Source organism: Trichomonas vaginalis, chromosome IV (genome assembly GCF_026262505.1).
Source record: "Trichomonas vaginalis G3 chromosome IV, whole genome shotgun sequence".
NCBI lineage: Eukaryota > Parabasalia > Trichomonadida > Trichomonadidae > Trichomonas > Trichomonas vaginalis.
The window spans coordinates 29768078-29783287 of NC_067206.1; the positions used below are offsets into that span (position 1 = coordinate 29768078).

Consider the following 15210-nt stretch of genomic DNA (forward strand, 5'->3'; position numbering starts at 1 on the left):
TAAGATAGAAAAAATAAAGTTAGTTTTATTTTTATTTATTTTTTTATTTTGTATAAAAGATATGATTTCAACAATCGGTACAACAACAATTCAAACTACAGCACCAAACTCGTTAGTCATGAATCCTACGTCAATGTTGATAGAGATGAAAAACTTTATTCCTTCTTCATATACTTTTGAAACAGAAATCCAGAAGATAAAGCAAGAACTTTTAACAAGTAATTTAGACTGTAGTGCGAAAGATGAAACAAATGAACAGTATCTTTATGACATGCAGGATATTATTGACCATTTGCCTAAACTACCTGAAGTTCAGCAGTAAAAACTAACTATTCCTGAATTCGACGAAATTGAAGTCAAAGCAACTGACTCAGTAGAAATAAAGAAATTCATACGTAAAGTAAATTATGAATTCCTTGGTTTTCATTGCAACCATAAAGTTATGGACAAAGATTGCGACATGGTTTATAAAAATATTTCTGACATATATAAATCGGTGGAGTTTAAGACATACGATAACTTTGTTTCGTTAGTTGCTGAATGTGTTTGGGAAATAAGAGATAAAGATAGAAGAGACAAAGTATGGAACGAACAAATAAGACCCGCTATGTTTGAGATGAAGAGAGCAATTGACGCTTTAGTTGTTTTAGCTGGTAATGTTTCAATGTATAACGCAAAAACGATGCCGCAATGTTCAAAATGTAAAGCAGCAATAAGAAAATATAACTACTCAGTCAAAGAGATAGAAAGAATGCGAAACGACTATGCAGACTTAAAGAAAGAAGCAGAAAAGCCAGCAGAAGATAAAATGGATATGTTGACATTTCTTAATAAAAACTATCCAACAGCAGAAGATTTCCTTCTGTCTGACGTCAAGAAGAAATATAAAGAGACTTTCGGCACGATTAAAACATTCGATGTACTAAAAGAAGAAATTGAAGCTACGAAATTGTTTAGGATTTCAAATATACATCGTACAATTCATGTAAAACGCTTGTGAAAAAAGAGGTGAAAAAACAGGTGAGATCTCACCTCTTCACCTAAACATTATTTTTGCTGAAAAATGACCAAATTTCATGAATTTCATTAGTTAGAAAAATAACGCTAATTTTTTTCTAAGAAAAATTTTTATTTTGTATGTAAAGACAGTAATGTCAAACATTGAGTTTGAAACAGTTAGAAAGATAGACAATGACACCAAAGTGGTTAGAATTGGTGATTTAAACGTAAGATACTCAAAGAAATACAACAAATATTCTTTGTCAGACATTATATCTCCATCTGGAAAGAAAACAAACGACTGGGTTAGAAATGCTTCAACTCAGAAAATTTTGACAAGAAATCCTGAGCTTATGATATCAGTAGCATTTCATGGAACAAGAGCATATCTTATAGACAAAAGTCTTATACCAATAGTTTTGTTATGGTTAGACCCAGTTGTTGGATATAACTTCATAACATATGGTTCATTCGACTCAGAACGTTGCAGTGAAGGCTTACTTTATATCGTTCAGAAACCGAAGGACTTCAACACAAAAAGATATAAGATAGGAAGGACATATAATATAACTCAAAGATATGAGTCTACAGTCAATAGAGTCAAGGTTGTGTTTGTTAATGATATGAGAGCTGCTGAAACAGAACTGCTTGAAGTTTTTGAGAAAATGTATGGTGCTCCCACGAAAGGTAAAGAAACGTTTGAAGTAGATGAGATAGATAAAGCTATAAAATTATTTGACGAAGTTGCTGAAAAATACATGTAAAGCGTTTATTTTTGGTCTTTTGTGAAAGTCAGAAAATAACGCTAATTTTTTTCTAACAAAAATTTTTATCTTGTATGTAAAGACAGTAATGTCAACATCAGAGAACACAACAACTGCTATCGTTCATGAAGCCATCAATGAAGAATACGAGTACATACAGTATAACAAACAGTTACGTCTCATTCGTTCAGTCAAAGATGACATGTACCAAATGCAAAGTATAATGAATGCTCTTCGTTCTACAAAGCAAGCATATCATTGGTTTGAAAACTAACAGACAAAAGAACTTTTAGAAGAATTTCCTCATATGATTGCTTCCCTCGGAAAACCGAGAGAAGAGATTCCGTACGAAAATCGCAAGAATTTAGCTCCTGGTTTGAAAGGTTATTATGTTCATAGACTTTTAGTAAACGCTGTAGCAATGTGGGCTTCACCTCGTTATGCTTGTTATATTTTCATGATGTTAGATGAACTATATAAAGCAGAACGTGGAGAGATGGAAAAGAAACTTCATGCAAAAGATGAAGTCATTGAATCCAAAGACAAAAGCATACAGAAAAGAATACCACGTTCAGTACCAAAAGGAAAGGAAAAGAGTTATAAGTATATGATTTATACTGAAGAGTTGGAGAAAGAAGAAGATAAAGATATGGTTATGTTGCATTTAGTCAGAAGAAACAACAAGAGCTTTTATGACTTAGCTAAAATATATAAATCTGACAGAAACTGGTTCTATCGTGAAAACTTACCGATTTCAATGACTCCGAATGAACAAATAAAGGAAATTGTCAAAAATACTCTTCCTCAAACACACTATGACATCAAAGGTTGCACAATACTTACATTCAAAGAAGACTTACCATTACTGAAGGAAAAAATAACAGAATATTTCGACAACTTCAAAGAGGAAGAATGAAGTCACGACAACATTAACGATGAAGTCACGACAACATTAACGAAGAGAGAATGAGGTGAAAAAAGAGGTGAAAAAACGGGTGAGATCTCACCTCTTCACCTAAAATATATTTTTGTGCTATATTTACACTCATTTACGAAGAAGTCATGAATCCTACGTCAATTATGTTCGACACTGTAAGCATTAACAATAACATTAACGAAGCATCATGCTGTTCGCTCTTTCGTACCTGTTGTCAAAATGTCATGTTGTCACACTTTTTAAAAGAAGTTAATTAACCTGGTGACATGGTGACGTAGTGACACTTTCAGTTCTTCAAAAATAATTCATAAATGCCTTCCTCCTTTCGTACCTGTTGTCAAAATGTCATGTTGTCATCATTTTTAAAAGAAGTTAAATAACCTGGTGACATGGTGACATGGTGACACCCTCAGTTCTTCAAAAATATATTTTTGCTTAAATAGCTTCAGGGTCTATTTCTTCAACCATTTCACTTCCTTCGTCAATGTCAATAGAAGCTTCTTCAACCTTTGGTAAGAATTTCTGTATAACATCTTTGTTCGTTATTGTCTTCAGAGATGAAGGATAATATTTCACAGATGTTTCACCCTTCTTATATTCTTTCTGTTCGGAAAGATTTAAAGCAATACTGAAGAAGTCAATATTAGAGTTCTTTATAACAGTATAATGAGTATCTTTGACATTCACGAAGAAACTCTTTTGTTTCAAAACTACTGCTAACTCTTGTGAAGTATAACGTTTGCGGTCAATGACGATAGCTAATGGTCTGACATACTGACCAAACTTAGATTCTTTCACAAACTTCTTGTTAAAGATAACATTAACATTTGAAGCATTATTGAACTCATTCTTGATGGCAGTAGCGAGAGCATTGTATGAAAAGAACTTGCAATCTTGCATGTGTTTCATTAAAATAGAAATATTAAATTATTTTGAAAAATAACTTTAAAAAATCTAATCTAATTTTTTCAAAAAATATTTTTTATTTCCTACTAAAGATGTATCGGAAGTTGTCTAAGTTAGAACACTCGGAAATAAAACAACTTCTAACAGAAGCTAATATAGATGTTGCAAAACATTACGCAACAAACAAAAAAGCACTCGCTGACATCCTCAATGACTATAATGGTGCTATAAGTTATGATAGAATTCATGAGTTCATAAAGCCGCAACGCGGCGAGGACGAAGTCCATGCAAGAGCATTTCCTTTAAATGACGTTGCTATTGACTTATATCATAGACGTTCAGTACCTCATGAAGTAAGAAGAGAAATGTTTGACATAACAAATGCAAACGTTGGTGAAACAAGAAGAAGAGACGACACACTGAAACAACAGAGAAGAGAGATGTTTAAAAGTGCTATAGAACAAGTTCGCAAAGCTAACGATGTCATTCGTTCCATTGACGACAAACCAAAAGAAGGTGAGAGATGGTTAAAGAAAGATGAAGAGAATAGGAAGAGAATGTAAGACAGGCAATAGACTCATTGACTTTAACATCGAAGCTTTAGATGAACCAAACAGAGACTACTTACACAAACATTTCGGTAAGGTTTTCATGAGACTCTTAGAGAAGATTAAAATAAACCCAACAAAGATGGATGGTATGTTATAAACTTGGTGGAAAGTATGAATGTTCTACGTTAAACCTCAATAATATTGGAACATTACTACATCAGCTCTTGAAGGAGAACTTTATATCAGAGATAGAAGCAAATGCTGCAGGTATTGTTGAAATGCACTATGACTTCTTCTTGACAAACATAAAGAATCTTACTGAAATAAAGATGTATGATTTAACAGAATATGAAGGCTTAACGATGTCAGATGTAAAGAAAGGCAAACCAAAAAAGAGACCATATAGAGATGAAAGCACACTGACAAATGACCAGAAAGCCATTTTGGAAGCTCTTAAGCAAACAGGAAACCCAGCACTTATAGAAAGCTTTTGGAAAGATAATGGTGAAAAGAAGTTTTATAAGAAGAGAAGCGGTCAGTTCTGGAAGTATCTTTGCACATTACCTATAAATCTTGAGCGCTACCAAATCTTCAATGAACTGAACAAAAGAACTGCAACACTTATGACAGAAGACAATTGTTTCGTTTATGCTTGCATTCAGGCTGGAGTAGATGGAGAGACTATTGACCACATGAGAGAAGTCATTCGTGTTAGAGACTTTCCTCAAAGTAAAGTACAAGAAATTTCTGACGCAACAGGTATAGCATTTAATGTTACCATTGGTTTTTCAATGACTCAAGACATAATGAAATAAAGAGATACATACCAAAAGAATGTAAAACTGTTCGAACTATTGACTTACTTCTTGTTGAAGACCACTACATGCTAAATGAAAGATTACCAATGACAACATATTTCATTCGCAACTATATAGAAATCTTGAAGGAGTGTGGTGGAATGAACATTGAGAAACAAATGAAGATTTATACAAAGAGAGAAGATAAATATGTAGTTCGTTATGATAGAACAACACCGTTATGGGATGTTATGAAAACATTGTGGGAGTGCAAATATTTCGAACCTATTTCTTATGGAGAACTTTTCACATATACGACTGACTTATATAAACAGAACCTTGCACCATTTAAAGATTTGACATATGCTCCAAAGTATTGTGTACAACTGAAGAAGAAAGCCGAGTCAAAAGAAGTAAATAAAAATAAGTGCAAGTTCATTCCTGAGCACGTTTTCTTTGCTGACTTTGAGTGCAGTACGATGGCTTTCATAAAGCTTTTAACATCTGTTACGACAGTGAAGATGGTTCAGTGAGTGAAAGCATTTGGGGTCAGAACTGTGCAACAGAATTTTTGGAACGACTTCCTGACAAGAGTTTAATATATTTCCATAACCTCAGTTATGATATAAACTTCATCTTAAGACACATGACAGAAGTGAAAGGAACTCCCATCATTAAAGGTTCACGAACAATGCAAATAACTGGCTTATATAAAGGAAGGGCAATTATTATAAAAGACTCTTACAGTGTTATAAATAAGAAGCTTAAACTATTTCCTGCTATGTTTAACTTACAAACAGGACCGAAAGAAGTATTTCCATATAACTACTACAGCAGTGTTTTGTTAGCAAATGACAACAGAACTGGTGTCATTTCTGAAGCATGTAAGTTTATCCGGGATGCAGATACATTCATGAAAAACATAGATTCCATCAAAGGTTGCAGAATAGATGAGAACCACTTCGACTTAGAAAAGTATAGCACATTTTATTGCAAACAAGATGTAAGAATTTTAAGAGAAGGTTTTGTTAAGTTCCGCAATGACATATTGAAAGAATTTGATTTAAACGTTTATGACTACGTTAGTATTTGTTCAATTGCTAACAAATTATTTGAGAACAGAGTGTACTTCCCGAATGGAAATTTATATGACCTCTCAAATAAACCAAGAGAATTTATTTCACGCTGTATTCAAGGTGGAAGATGTATGCTGTCAGATAACATGAAACAAAAGAGCGAAAAGAAACTCATTGCTGATTTCGACGCTGTTTCATTATATCCATCAGCTATAGCAAGACTTTATACTTTAGAAGGTATTCCAAAGGTTATGAAGAAAGAAATGTTAAGCACAGAGTATCTCATGAGACATTTATTCGATGACGACCAAAAGGAACCCATTGGTGAAAAGTTTATGTCTGGCTTCTTTGTTCTCATTAAGATAACAGAGATTGGAATACATAGACACTTTCCTTTAATAGTTTGTGACCCTGAACTAAATCCAGAACTTAACGTTCCCAGAAGTTCAAACACTTGCTGTTTAATGTATGTTGACCATATAACATTACAAGACCTCATAAAATATCAAGGTGTCAAATGTGAAGTGTTGCAAGGATACTATTACGATGGAAACAGAGATATTAGAATAAGAGATGAAGTAAAGAAGTTGTTTGAGTTAAGGTTAAAGTATAAGAAAGAAGGAAATCCTTTGCAAGAAAATATAAAGCTCATTCTGAACAGTATTTATGGCAAAACTATTCTATCTCCTATTGAGTCAAAAATAACCATAGTAAATGACAAAGATGCTATAAGATATGCCATCAGAAACTACAACCATATAGTGAAGTTCGAAGGTTTGGATGGTTCAGATAAAACTATTTTCAAGCTAACGAAAAGCATTTGCAGACACTTTAACTTCTGTCCACTTGGTGTTAACATTCTGTCTATGTCGAAGAGAATAATGTGTGAAGTATTCTGTACTGCTGAGGACTTAGGAATGGACATCTTTTATAGCGATACGGACAGTATGCATCTCTACAATGAAGATATCCCTCGTTTAGCTGAAGAGTTTGAGAAACGTTATGGAAGAGTTCTCATTGGTAAAAACCTTGGTCAATTTCATAGCGACTTTGCAGAAATCAACCTGGAAAACAAAGTTTAGCATACAAGTCAATATTTTGTGGAAAGAAGACTTACATAGACTTACTCACGAATGATTTAAATGAAGTTGCATTTCACTGCAGAATGAAAGGCGTGAAGCAAGATGTTATTGCTTTAACCGCTAATGAAATGTTTCCTGACTCTGTTCAGTGTTTCTATGATGAAGATAAAGGTTTAATGGTTCCGCAAGGAACATATGATAAAGACTCTGAGTTCAGTTTAATGAAACGTTACAAAGCACTTTATGACGGTCAAGAGATTGGATTTGACTTATGTAAGTCTTCTAGTCCTTGCTTTGCTGAAAAGTTTAACTTCTCAATAACGACTAAAACAAGCTTTATTCGTAAGTTGAAGTTCTGAGGTCATTTATTTTTGTCAGCAGTGAGACCATTCATGATAAAAATAAGCCGCTAGCGGCAAGGGCGAAGCCCATGTGGTCATTTACAATACTGCGATGGTAGAGTTTAAGAGTTGTGCTTCAATGTAGAGACAGTCCTTATGGTCTGGAGGTAAGAACACTGGGCAGTTATGGTCATGAGTGGAGAACATGTCTATCCAAAACTCACGATTGAAGCCAGTTAATTTATAAGTATTTAGGATTGGAAGTGGTGTAGTTCTTGTATGACCAATGAACTCATTTTCAACTCCCTTACTTAAGTTTGAATATAATATAGCTTGCTTTCTATCCCAAATGCCAGGTGTTACAATCTTTGAAAATTCATTTTTCCTCGGAAGCATTGCATCATAAGTGAAAACATTCTTGAAATCATCACTTGGTTCAGAGATTTGAAATCTTATACGTAATGGATTTTCTTTCTTTTAGCGACTTCATTGAATGGTGAGAATACAACAAACTGACAGTCATGAGTTCCATCTTCATTTTCATTAAATTCATAATGAAAGTCTATAAGTTGTGGCTGACTACCTTCTTCTTTCAGTTGTGCAAGAAACTCACGTAAAGGCTGTAAAGTTTGTACTTCAATGTTAAACTTTTTCTCGAACATTTCATTAAATGAAATCATACATTGTTGCAATGTTGTATCGTCTTTAAAGTATTTGTATATGTGAATGTTTTGGGCGCTTAAAGACTGTTCGTCATTTTCTATCTCGACTTGAAGTATAAAGTCAACCTTTCTGAAAGCACGTGTTATATACATAGATGTTATGCCAATGTACTTCTCTTCATTTATGTTCACAATCCAGTCTGTTGGAAACTTAAACGTTACTCTGTTCCCCTTTATTTTGACGTCAGGGTTTTCACTACTGAACGCAACAGATAAAGGTATTTGTCTATACATTTAATTCGGATAAAAATAAACCATTTACTCTTTCTTTGCTTCAGCTTCTTTAGCTTTTGCTTCAGCTTCTTCTCTAGCTTTCTTCGCCAGCAAACGTGGGTTCTTTTGTCTTCCAGCAGCTAATGCAGCAAGTTGTTTTTCACTAAGTTTTCTCTTTGGTCTCTCTGGCTTTTGTTCTTGTTTTTGTTCCTTCAGTTCGGATAAAATTTGCTCGCGAATTTCTTTCTTCAATGCTTCAACATCTATGACCCCTTGGGTCTTGTCCGTAGGGCTTGTCTGAGTCATTTGACTGCAGATAAAAAACAAAATTAAAACTTTAACCGATGTAAAATGAGCTTGTCAAAATCAGAGCAAGAGTAACTCTTAAAGTTGCATTTGCTTCAGATTCAAATTCACCGATAAATAAATTTGTTCCATGGAATGAACCATTCACTATGATAACGAAGGCAGTAGAAGCTAGTGGAACAGTTACTATTACAACTGTAACCCAGCAACTATTTCGAACAAAGATGGATTTTAATGAATGTTTTATTCATCCAAAGTCATTCTCTTTAGACCCTATCATTTATACAGAACTTGTAGAACATTATACAAACGAGGCTTTATGTTTTCCTGTTAAAGTTATGGATTGGATTCCTATGGACGGTTCATTCTCAAAGAATACAGATAGTTCAAGTGCAACATTTACAGCAGCTTATACGCCTATTAATGTTAAAAGTATTTGGGCACTATTTAGAAAGAAAGACAACTATTATGTTAATTTTGAGAACCCTAAGTTTAAATATCTTCAGCTTTCCATGGGAGCTTATGGAAATATGCCTGCAGAACCTGAAAAATCATATGGACCTGTATTTTATGAAATGGTTGCGAACGCTTGCAATACAAACAATGATATGATAGGATTTAATGAAGATGTTATGAGGTCATTGGTGGATGATGGTAGTGTGGAACATAAATGGGATAGCTATGACAACACACATTTCTTATGTGGTTTTCCAACAGAAGTGGACTTTTGCTTCCAGCAAGGTCAAACATCTACTGCTCCAATAACATACAAATTGTCTGTTAAAGGACCTATTGAACTAGCAACTGAAAATGTACCAAAGCCACTTATTGGATTTATGAGGGATTGTTGCTTTGCCATTCAGGTGCGTGCTAATGGCATCCCCATAATAAGATTAGATGACTATAACTTAGCTACGGACGACAGTGAGGAATAAAGGATGAACGTTTATTTTTAAAGCTTATAAATGAGTTCTTCATCAAGCTCTCGTGAACCTTCACCATCTATGAAACAAACTTTACCAAACGATTATGGAGCACCTATTGAATATTTCTTACGAGCTGCACAATGGCAAAGAGCAGTCTCACCAAGGTTAGGTGTTCCACCAGCTCCTGTCAAAAATAGCATTTGGTCAAGTCCTTATATAAGATATGGTCTCCCACTAGGTTTGCTAGCTACAGCAGGAGCAGTTATGATGTTGAAAAGAAATAAAGCAAATGTTGTAAATAATACTGAAGTAGCTGAAGTTAAACAAACTCCAACACCTTCACAAGCAAAACCTTCAATGACTCCTGAACCTATGGAAGTACAAACTCCTGTTCAAAAGTCAACTCCTAAACCGACTCCAACATTTAAACCAGAACCTACTCCTCAAATAAATCGTAAAACTCCTGCGTTTCCTTACTGAAAAAATAACGTTATTTTTATTTTATTTGAACATTTTATTTAGAGTAAAATGACGACTAAAGTCACTGAAGCAATGAAACAAAAGTTTTTGGTAGAATACATTAAATCAGGAACTATTCCAGAAGGTTTTTACATTCATACTATGAAGGATGGTAGAGTTCAGTTTAGAAAGATAAAGCAACCATTAGATAAAGAAGGAATTTTGAGAAAGATTAAACTTCATGAGGACAACATTGCTGAACTTAAGAAGAAGTTAGAAGAGTTGGAGAAAGGAAGAGAGTTATAAAGCAATGAATTCAACAGGGTGAATAAACAGGTGAAAAAACAGGTGAGATCTCACCACTTCACCTAAATTTATTTTTGCGCTATGTTTTCATACGTGTGGGAGTGGTGATATCATTAATTTTTAAATAAATGTGGGAACAAAAATATAACATTTCTACTCAGCAGGAATGAGACCCTTACTGACTATGTATTCGTTTAATGCTTGATGAAAACAATGGTACATATTATCGTATGGGTATACACAACGTCTGTTTCCATCGTCGTCGTATATGTAGAGCTCAAATCCAGTCCAACCTTCTTTTGTACAATATGTAGCTTTATTTAAGTATGCATTTATGTAGATAAGGCAATTTTCTTCATCGCTCCAGAAATAATTTTTGTTCTTTGTTGAAATAGTTTTCGTTCCTCTGCGACCATAAGGAATGTATGCAATGAACTTTGCGTCATAAGGGATTGTAATATATTCAGGGTTTCTTTCATCGTCAATGGGTCTGTCTTTGTTAAAATGCATGTTTCTCAGTTTTACTTGAGTTTTGAATAGTTCACGGAAACGTTCTGGGAAAGAGTCATAGTAAATGTAGTCGGACATGTCTTTGTAATGAAATAAAAAATTTAAAAAAATAAAAATAAGGTTATTTTTATTTAGTGAGGACGGTAGGGAATTCGTTAGTGAAGTCGTTAGTGAAGTTGTTTATGTGTCAGATGGTTTTGTAAATATTTAAGGTTAAGTTGGTGTTATGGTTGTGTTGTAAAATATACGTTACTGGTTTCGTAAAGTGTCAAAACCGCTAAGTGGTGTACGGAGGCGCGCAGTGCCACAGTACACAACTTAGGGATACTAACTAATAAAGAACCTTGCGCTCTTCTTATAGATCAATATAGGTCTTACATAACATCTCCTGTTGTTGCTAAAGCTTCCAAACTCAATATAGAGCTCATCTGCGTTCCAAAGTCTGGTACTGACAAATACCAGCCTCTTGATATGCGTGTATTCGGAGCTGTGAAGGCAAAGTATGCAATGAAAGTTGCTGATCGCATCTTTGAGAATTCGACTCCTATCTCCAAACCAGAAGCTACTTCCTGCTTTATCCGAGCATGGAACACAGTCAGTTTAGCCACATTGATAACTGCTTGGCGCATTCCATGTTCAAACCTAGAAAATTTCGATCAAGAAACTCTAGGAGCGCAAGCAGATGAAAGCGATGATGAAAATTCCTCTAGTGATGGTGAATTTGAGGAGGATGAAGAGCCTTATTCCGATAATGAAGATGATGATGACGATTACCATCAATAAACAAATAATTATGCTTTGTTTAACGATTTTTTGATTTCGAGATTTGATCATTTTTTTAAAAAAATCAAATTAGCAAAGCAACATATAAAATAATTAATAGCCTACTATTAAGCATTTTATCTTCAATGATTGGCTATGCATAAAAAATCTCATAATATGAAAAACAAAAGTGAGTTATAATACGGTGTAAACAAGGTTATTTGCTTATAAAATGGATCTACATCAATTTTGTACTATGATTTATGTTAAATGATGTTTAAATACCAAATTTTTGATTTGATTTCAAGAAAACAAACTGGTATTTGGACGTTGCAATAATAAAAGAAACTTATTTGTGTATCTAGTTTGGATTCTTTATACTAAAACAATCTGGTATGCATTAATAAGTTCTGCATGATCAAAAATTTGCTCAATAAAGAATAATACGGTTTCTATATTAGTGTAATAACTGCATGTACAATGAAGTTACATTTTCCTGAAAAGAAAGATTCTTTTGCCCTTGAAATATCCAAATTTTGTATTTAATGAGATAAAAATTCTTTAAATTTTAGTTATCATTTAATATCTTGCATTGCTAGGTTGTATTGGTAATAATGACTTGTTTGTATTTGTAAAATTCGCAATGAGAAAGCTGATAAATTGATTTCACTGTTCCATTAAAAAAAGATAATCGTTTTTCTCAGAATTTTTACACAAATAAAAATAAATAATATATATTATTTTAACTAGATGCATTGATTTACTTGCATTTTTTTCATAAAATAAAGCATATTTTATAAAAAAATTTTTTTCAATCTGTAAACTGTTCACAAAACCATTTTGCATGGTATAAAAAGGAGTCTAAGAAAAAAGTATAAAAATTAATGAAGAATATAAGTAATGTTTACAAGTAGTCAGCAAATATGGATAAAAAAATTTCAAGCTAAGTCGGATAATTTCAATGTTTCGTAATTATGTAATAATTACAATGCCTATAACATTGGTCTAAATCAAATCCAATTAAAAACCATAGATTTTGTAAAAAATGAGATTTAATGCAAATATTTTCGCCGTTATTCAAAGATTAAGAGTTGTGGTTTGGTGCCGAGGTTTATTTATGCTTGAAGTTTATTGTTGTTATAACATTTTTAGATGAAAGTTCTTTTTTGCGTAGATGCGATTTGAATTTTTTGAGAACTTTGAGTTTTTTCGCGCCTATAATGAGCACTTTCAACAAAAATTGTTTGGAATTGCATACAAATGAGTTTGGCCTTAAAATTGTCGATAGTGTCTGCATAACTATGGATATGCTCGATCAAATGAGGAGCAAAAAGGTCCAAAAAGGGGGCTTTTTGCAAGATTTTCACTCTCGAGCCTTTATATTTTAATATACCGGCACTGTATTTTATCAAAGATTTAAGTGGCTTTATAGAAGCATATACTGTTCTACCATAAAAAATATAATAATCGTTTATCTCAGAAATTTTATGGGGGTGGTAAAAGTAAAGCAAATCTGGGTATCAATTTTGTTAGCTTTCAGAATTAACATTATTTATTAAGGATGGTCATTTCATAGAAAAAGAGATATTATTTATAATACATACCAAACAAAAATAATTTTTTATTTCTAAAACATAGATCTTCTCGAATTTACTGATTGAGATCTTCTAGCAGATGAAAGGGCAGTTCTTGCACGAGAAGGATATCTCGATTCTGCCTTCATTTCAATAACATTCAAGTCAATATCATACAAATCCGCGAGTTTTTTAATTTGTCTCATGTCGGTTCTTCCTGAAACTCTCAGAGAGTTAAAGTTTGATTGCATGTCCTGTTTCTGCTTATCCAATTGCGACAGAAGGTTCATTCTCTCTGCATGTACGCTCCTTCTTTCCTCCTGAATCTTTTCCACGTGGGCCATATTCTGTTCAAACTTGTTTTTGAGTTCATCCATTCTTTTCTGTCTCTGTCTTTCCAGTCTTTTTGCAGTTTCAACTTTTTCTTCTTCTTTCAGTTTCCTAATAATTATTGACTTCTGTCTGTCTTTTTCTTTGTCACGCATCACTTGTGTGTAATGTTCTTCACGTGATTCGTGTTGTTCCTTTAATGTTTTCATCATTTGATCATGTTGTTTCTTAATTCTTTCTTGTTTCTTTTGACTTGCAATTGCTGCGTCAGATCTGCCAAGTCTTGCGTCTTCAGCTCTTTTTTCTCTATATTCCAACATCTGTTTAATTCTCTGGTTGATTTCTTCATCAGTTGTTGCTGAAGCAACTTTTCTTCTTGTTTCTTCTTCAGCAATTTTGATTCTTGTTTCAGCATTTCTTCTGATTTTCTGCTCAAGCATTAATTTGTAAGCTTGGTTCTCTTTTTCTTTTCGCTTTAGATATTCTTTATGTTGTTCATCTCTCTTCTTTTCTCTTTCTTCCGCTTCTTTTCTCTTCTGCTCCAATAATCTGATTTCATTTTGTTTTGCAGCTTCGATTTGTTGTGTTCTTTTGAGTAATTGCGCTTCGTGTTCCTTTTGAAGTCTTTCTTGTTCTTTTCTGAGTGTTTCCAATCTCTTTAATTCGCTTTTTTCTATTTTTCTCTGCTGTTCTTCGATTTTTCTTTGTCTTTCTTCTTCTATTTGTTGTATATATTGTCTGTTCTGTTCTGCTCGCTCTTGGCGCTTCTTTTCGGCAAGAGCCATCTCTTTAAGCTTCTTTTCATGTAATTCTTTCTGTCTTTGAAGAGCTTGTTTTTCTTTTTCAAATTGTTGTCGACGGAATTCGGCTTCTTCGGCCAATTTCCGTTTCTCTTCCATTTCCATCTCTTGTATACGTTGTAAGTGTCGTTTATGTTGTTCTTCTGCCTTCCTTCTACGCTCAGCTTCGATTTGTTGTCTTCTTTCTTCTTCCATTTGAGCTCTGTATTCGGCATCGCGTTGCATTGCATCTACTGCAAGTAATGTAGCTAGCATTTGTTCGACTTCTCTTTGTTGACGTTTTTTCATTTTTTCGATGAGTAATTTATCCATATCGACTGCATTTCTCGGTTTTTCTTCAATTTCTCGTCTTGTTTCAGCTTGTGGACGTGATGAATTGTTAATAACGTTTTCTCTTTCGCGTTTGATTTGTTTGATTAACTTGCCAATACGTTTTTTATGATGTTCGATGACAATTTTCTCAAGATCTTTATCATCTAAGCCGCGTAATTCCTCTTTTGTAGGCATTTTTAATTCAGATTTTAAAATACATAAATTTTTCATTGCTTTTAGTGAAGCTCTTTCTGTAATTTTCTTGGGGTTCATAGGATCATAGTTTAAAATAGAAACGACGTCTCCAGAAATGTAAACTTCCGTATTACTTTCTTTAGACTTCATTTTTATTTTTATTTTTGAGCATAAAAAAAGTCAATTTGAAAAAAACGATCTTTCAAATTTTGTTCTACATCAGGTTATTTATTTAGCGATTAAAATTTATTACAATTTCCGATTATTGTAAACTGTACGTTAATCAGTGATTATTGTAATACTAATTAGTTACTATCAAAACAATATGTTTCAATGTTAAGC

At 33.4% G+C, this 15210-nt stretch overlaps 13 protein-coding genes and 4 pseudogenes across 17 annotated transcripts, besides 2 other annotated features; 12 read left to right on the top strand and 5 right to left on the bottom strand.

Moving 5' to 3' along the window:
- Nucleotides 1-11228: part of a mobile genetic element that runs on past the window's edge.
- Nucleotides 62-322, top strand: TVAGG3_0192300 (organellar and viral DNA polymerase type B; the record flags this gene model as incomplete). Its single annotated transcript, XM_051226023.1, has 1 exon — nt 62-322. The coding sequence occupies one exon, from the start codon at nt 62-64 to the stop codon at nt 320-322; it is 261 nt and encodes an 86-aa protein (XP_051111009.1).
- Nucleotides 443-1000, top strand: TVAGG3_0192310 (organellar and viral DNA polymerase type B; the record flags this gene model as incomplete). Its single annotated transcript, XM_051226024.1, has 1 exon — nt 443-1000. The coding sequence occupies one exon, from the start codon at nt 443-445 to the stop codon at nt 998-1000; it is 558 nt and encodes a 185-aa protein (XP_051111010.1).
- Nucleotides 1152-1763, top strand: TVAGG3_0192320 (organellar and viral DNA polymerase type B; the record flags this gene model as incomplete). The annotated part of the gene is made up of 1 exon (XM_051226025.1): nt 1152-1763. The coding sequence occupies one exon, from the start codon at nt 1152-1154 to the stop codon at nt 1761-1763; it is 612 nt and encodes a 203-aa protein (XP_051111011.1).
- On the top strand, nt 2071-2679 carry TVAGG3_0192330 (KilA, N-terminal/APSES-type HTH, DNA-binding family; the record flags this gene model as incomplete). The annotated part of the gene is made up of 1 exon (XM_051226026.1): nt 2071-2679. One exon carries the CDS (start codon nt 2071-2073, stop codon nt 2677-2679), a length of 609 nt encoding a protein of 202 aa, XP_051111012.1.
- On the bottom strand, nt 3293-3609 carry TVAGG3_0192340 (uncharacterized protein; the record flags this gene model as incomplete). Its single annotated transcript, XM_051226027.1, has 1 exon — nt 3293-3609. A coding segment is annotated over one exon (317 nt), but the record flags the coding sequence as incomplete, so codon positions are not given.
- Nucleotides 3699-4580, top strand: TVAGG3_0192350 (annotated as a pseudogene). The gene has a single exon. A coding segment is annotated over exon 1 (882 nt).
- Nucleotides 4781-5535, top strand: TVAGG3_0192360 (annotated as a pseudogene). The gene has a single exon. A coding segment is annotated over exon 1 (755 nt).
- On the top strand, nt 5601-6464 carry TVAGG3_0192370 (organellar and viral DNA polymerase type B; the record flags this gene model as incomplete). The annotated part of the gene is made up of 1 exon (XM_051226028.1): nt 5601-6464. A coding segment is annotated over one exon (864 nt), but the record flags the coding sequence as incomplete, so codon positions are not given.
- Nucleotides 6948-7468, top strand: TVAGG3_0192380 (annotated as a pseudogene). Its single transcript has one exon. A coding segment is annotated over exon 1 (521 nt).
- TVAGG3_0192390 lies at nt 7556-8409 on the bottom strand (annotated as a pseudogene). Its single transcript has one exon. A coding segment is annotated over exon 1 (854 nt).
- Nucleotides 8434-8694, bottom strand: TVAGG3_0192400 (uncharacterized protein; the record flags this gene model as incomplete). The annotated part of the gene is made up of 1 exon (XM_051226029.1): nt 8434-8694. One exon carries the CDS (start codon nt 8692-8694, stop codon nt 8434-8436), a length of 261 nt encoding a protein of 86 aa, XP_051111015.1.
- Nucleotides 8844-9103, top strand: TVAGG3_0192410 (uncharacterized protein; the record flags this gene model as incomplete). Its single annotated transcript, XM_051226030.1, has 1 exon — nt 8844-9103. A coding segment is annotated over one exon (260 nt), but the record flags the coding sequence as incomplete, so codon positions are not given.
- TVAGG3_0192420 (uncharacterized protein) lies at nt 9660-10100 on the top strand (the record flags this gene model as incomplete). The annotated part of the gene is made up of 1 exon (XM_051226031.1): nt 9660-10100. The coding sequence occupies one exon, from the start codon at nt 9660-9662 to the stop codon at nt 10098-10100; it is 441 nt and encodes a 146-aa protein (XP_051111017.1).
- TVAGG3_0192430 (uncharacterized protein) lies at nt 10149-10385 on the top strand (the record flags this gene model as incomplete). The annotated part of the gene is made up of 1 exon (XM_001315757.1): nt 10149-10385. The coding sequence occupies one exon, from the start codon at nt 10149-10151 to the stop codon at nt 10383-10385; it is 237 nt and encodes a 78-aa protein (XP_001315792.1).
- Nucleotides 10386-10538: a terminal%2Cinverted (terminal inverted repeat of Maverick-2 transposon ID:TVAGG3_0192210).
- On the bottom strand, nt 10539-10973 carry TVAGG3_0192440 (uncharacterized protein; the record flags this gene model as incomplete). The annotated part of the gene is made up of 1 exon (XM_001315758.1): nt 10539-10973. The coding sequence occupies one exon, from the start codon at nt 10971-10973 to the stop codon at nt 10539-10541; it is 435 nt and encodes a 144-aa protein (XP_001315793.1).
- A 138-nt stretch (nt 11229-11366) lies between the features above and the next one.
- Nucleotides 11367-11678, top strand: TVAGG3_0192450 (uncharacterized protein; the record flags this gene model as incomplete). The annotated part of the gene is made up of 1 exon (XM_001315759.1): nt 11367-11678. One exon carries the CDS (start codon nt 11367-11369, stop codon nt 11676-11678), a length of 312 nt encoding a protein of 103 aa, XP_001315794.1.
- A 1588-nt stretch (nt 11679-13266) lies between these two features.
- TVAGG3_0192460 (uncharacterized protein) lies at nt 13267-15009 on the bottom strand (the record flags this gene model as incomplete). Its single annotated transcript, XM_001315760.1, has 1 exon — nt 13285-14868. One exon carries the CDS (start codon nt 14866-14868, stop codon nt 13285-13287), a length of 1584 nt encoding a protein of 527 aa, XP_001315795.1.
- Between the last annotated feature and the right edge of the window lie 201 nt (nt 15010-15210).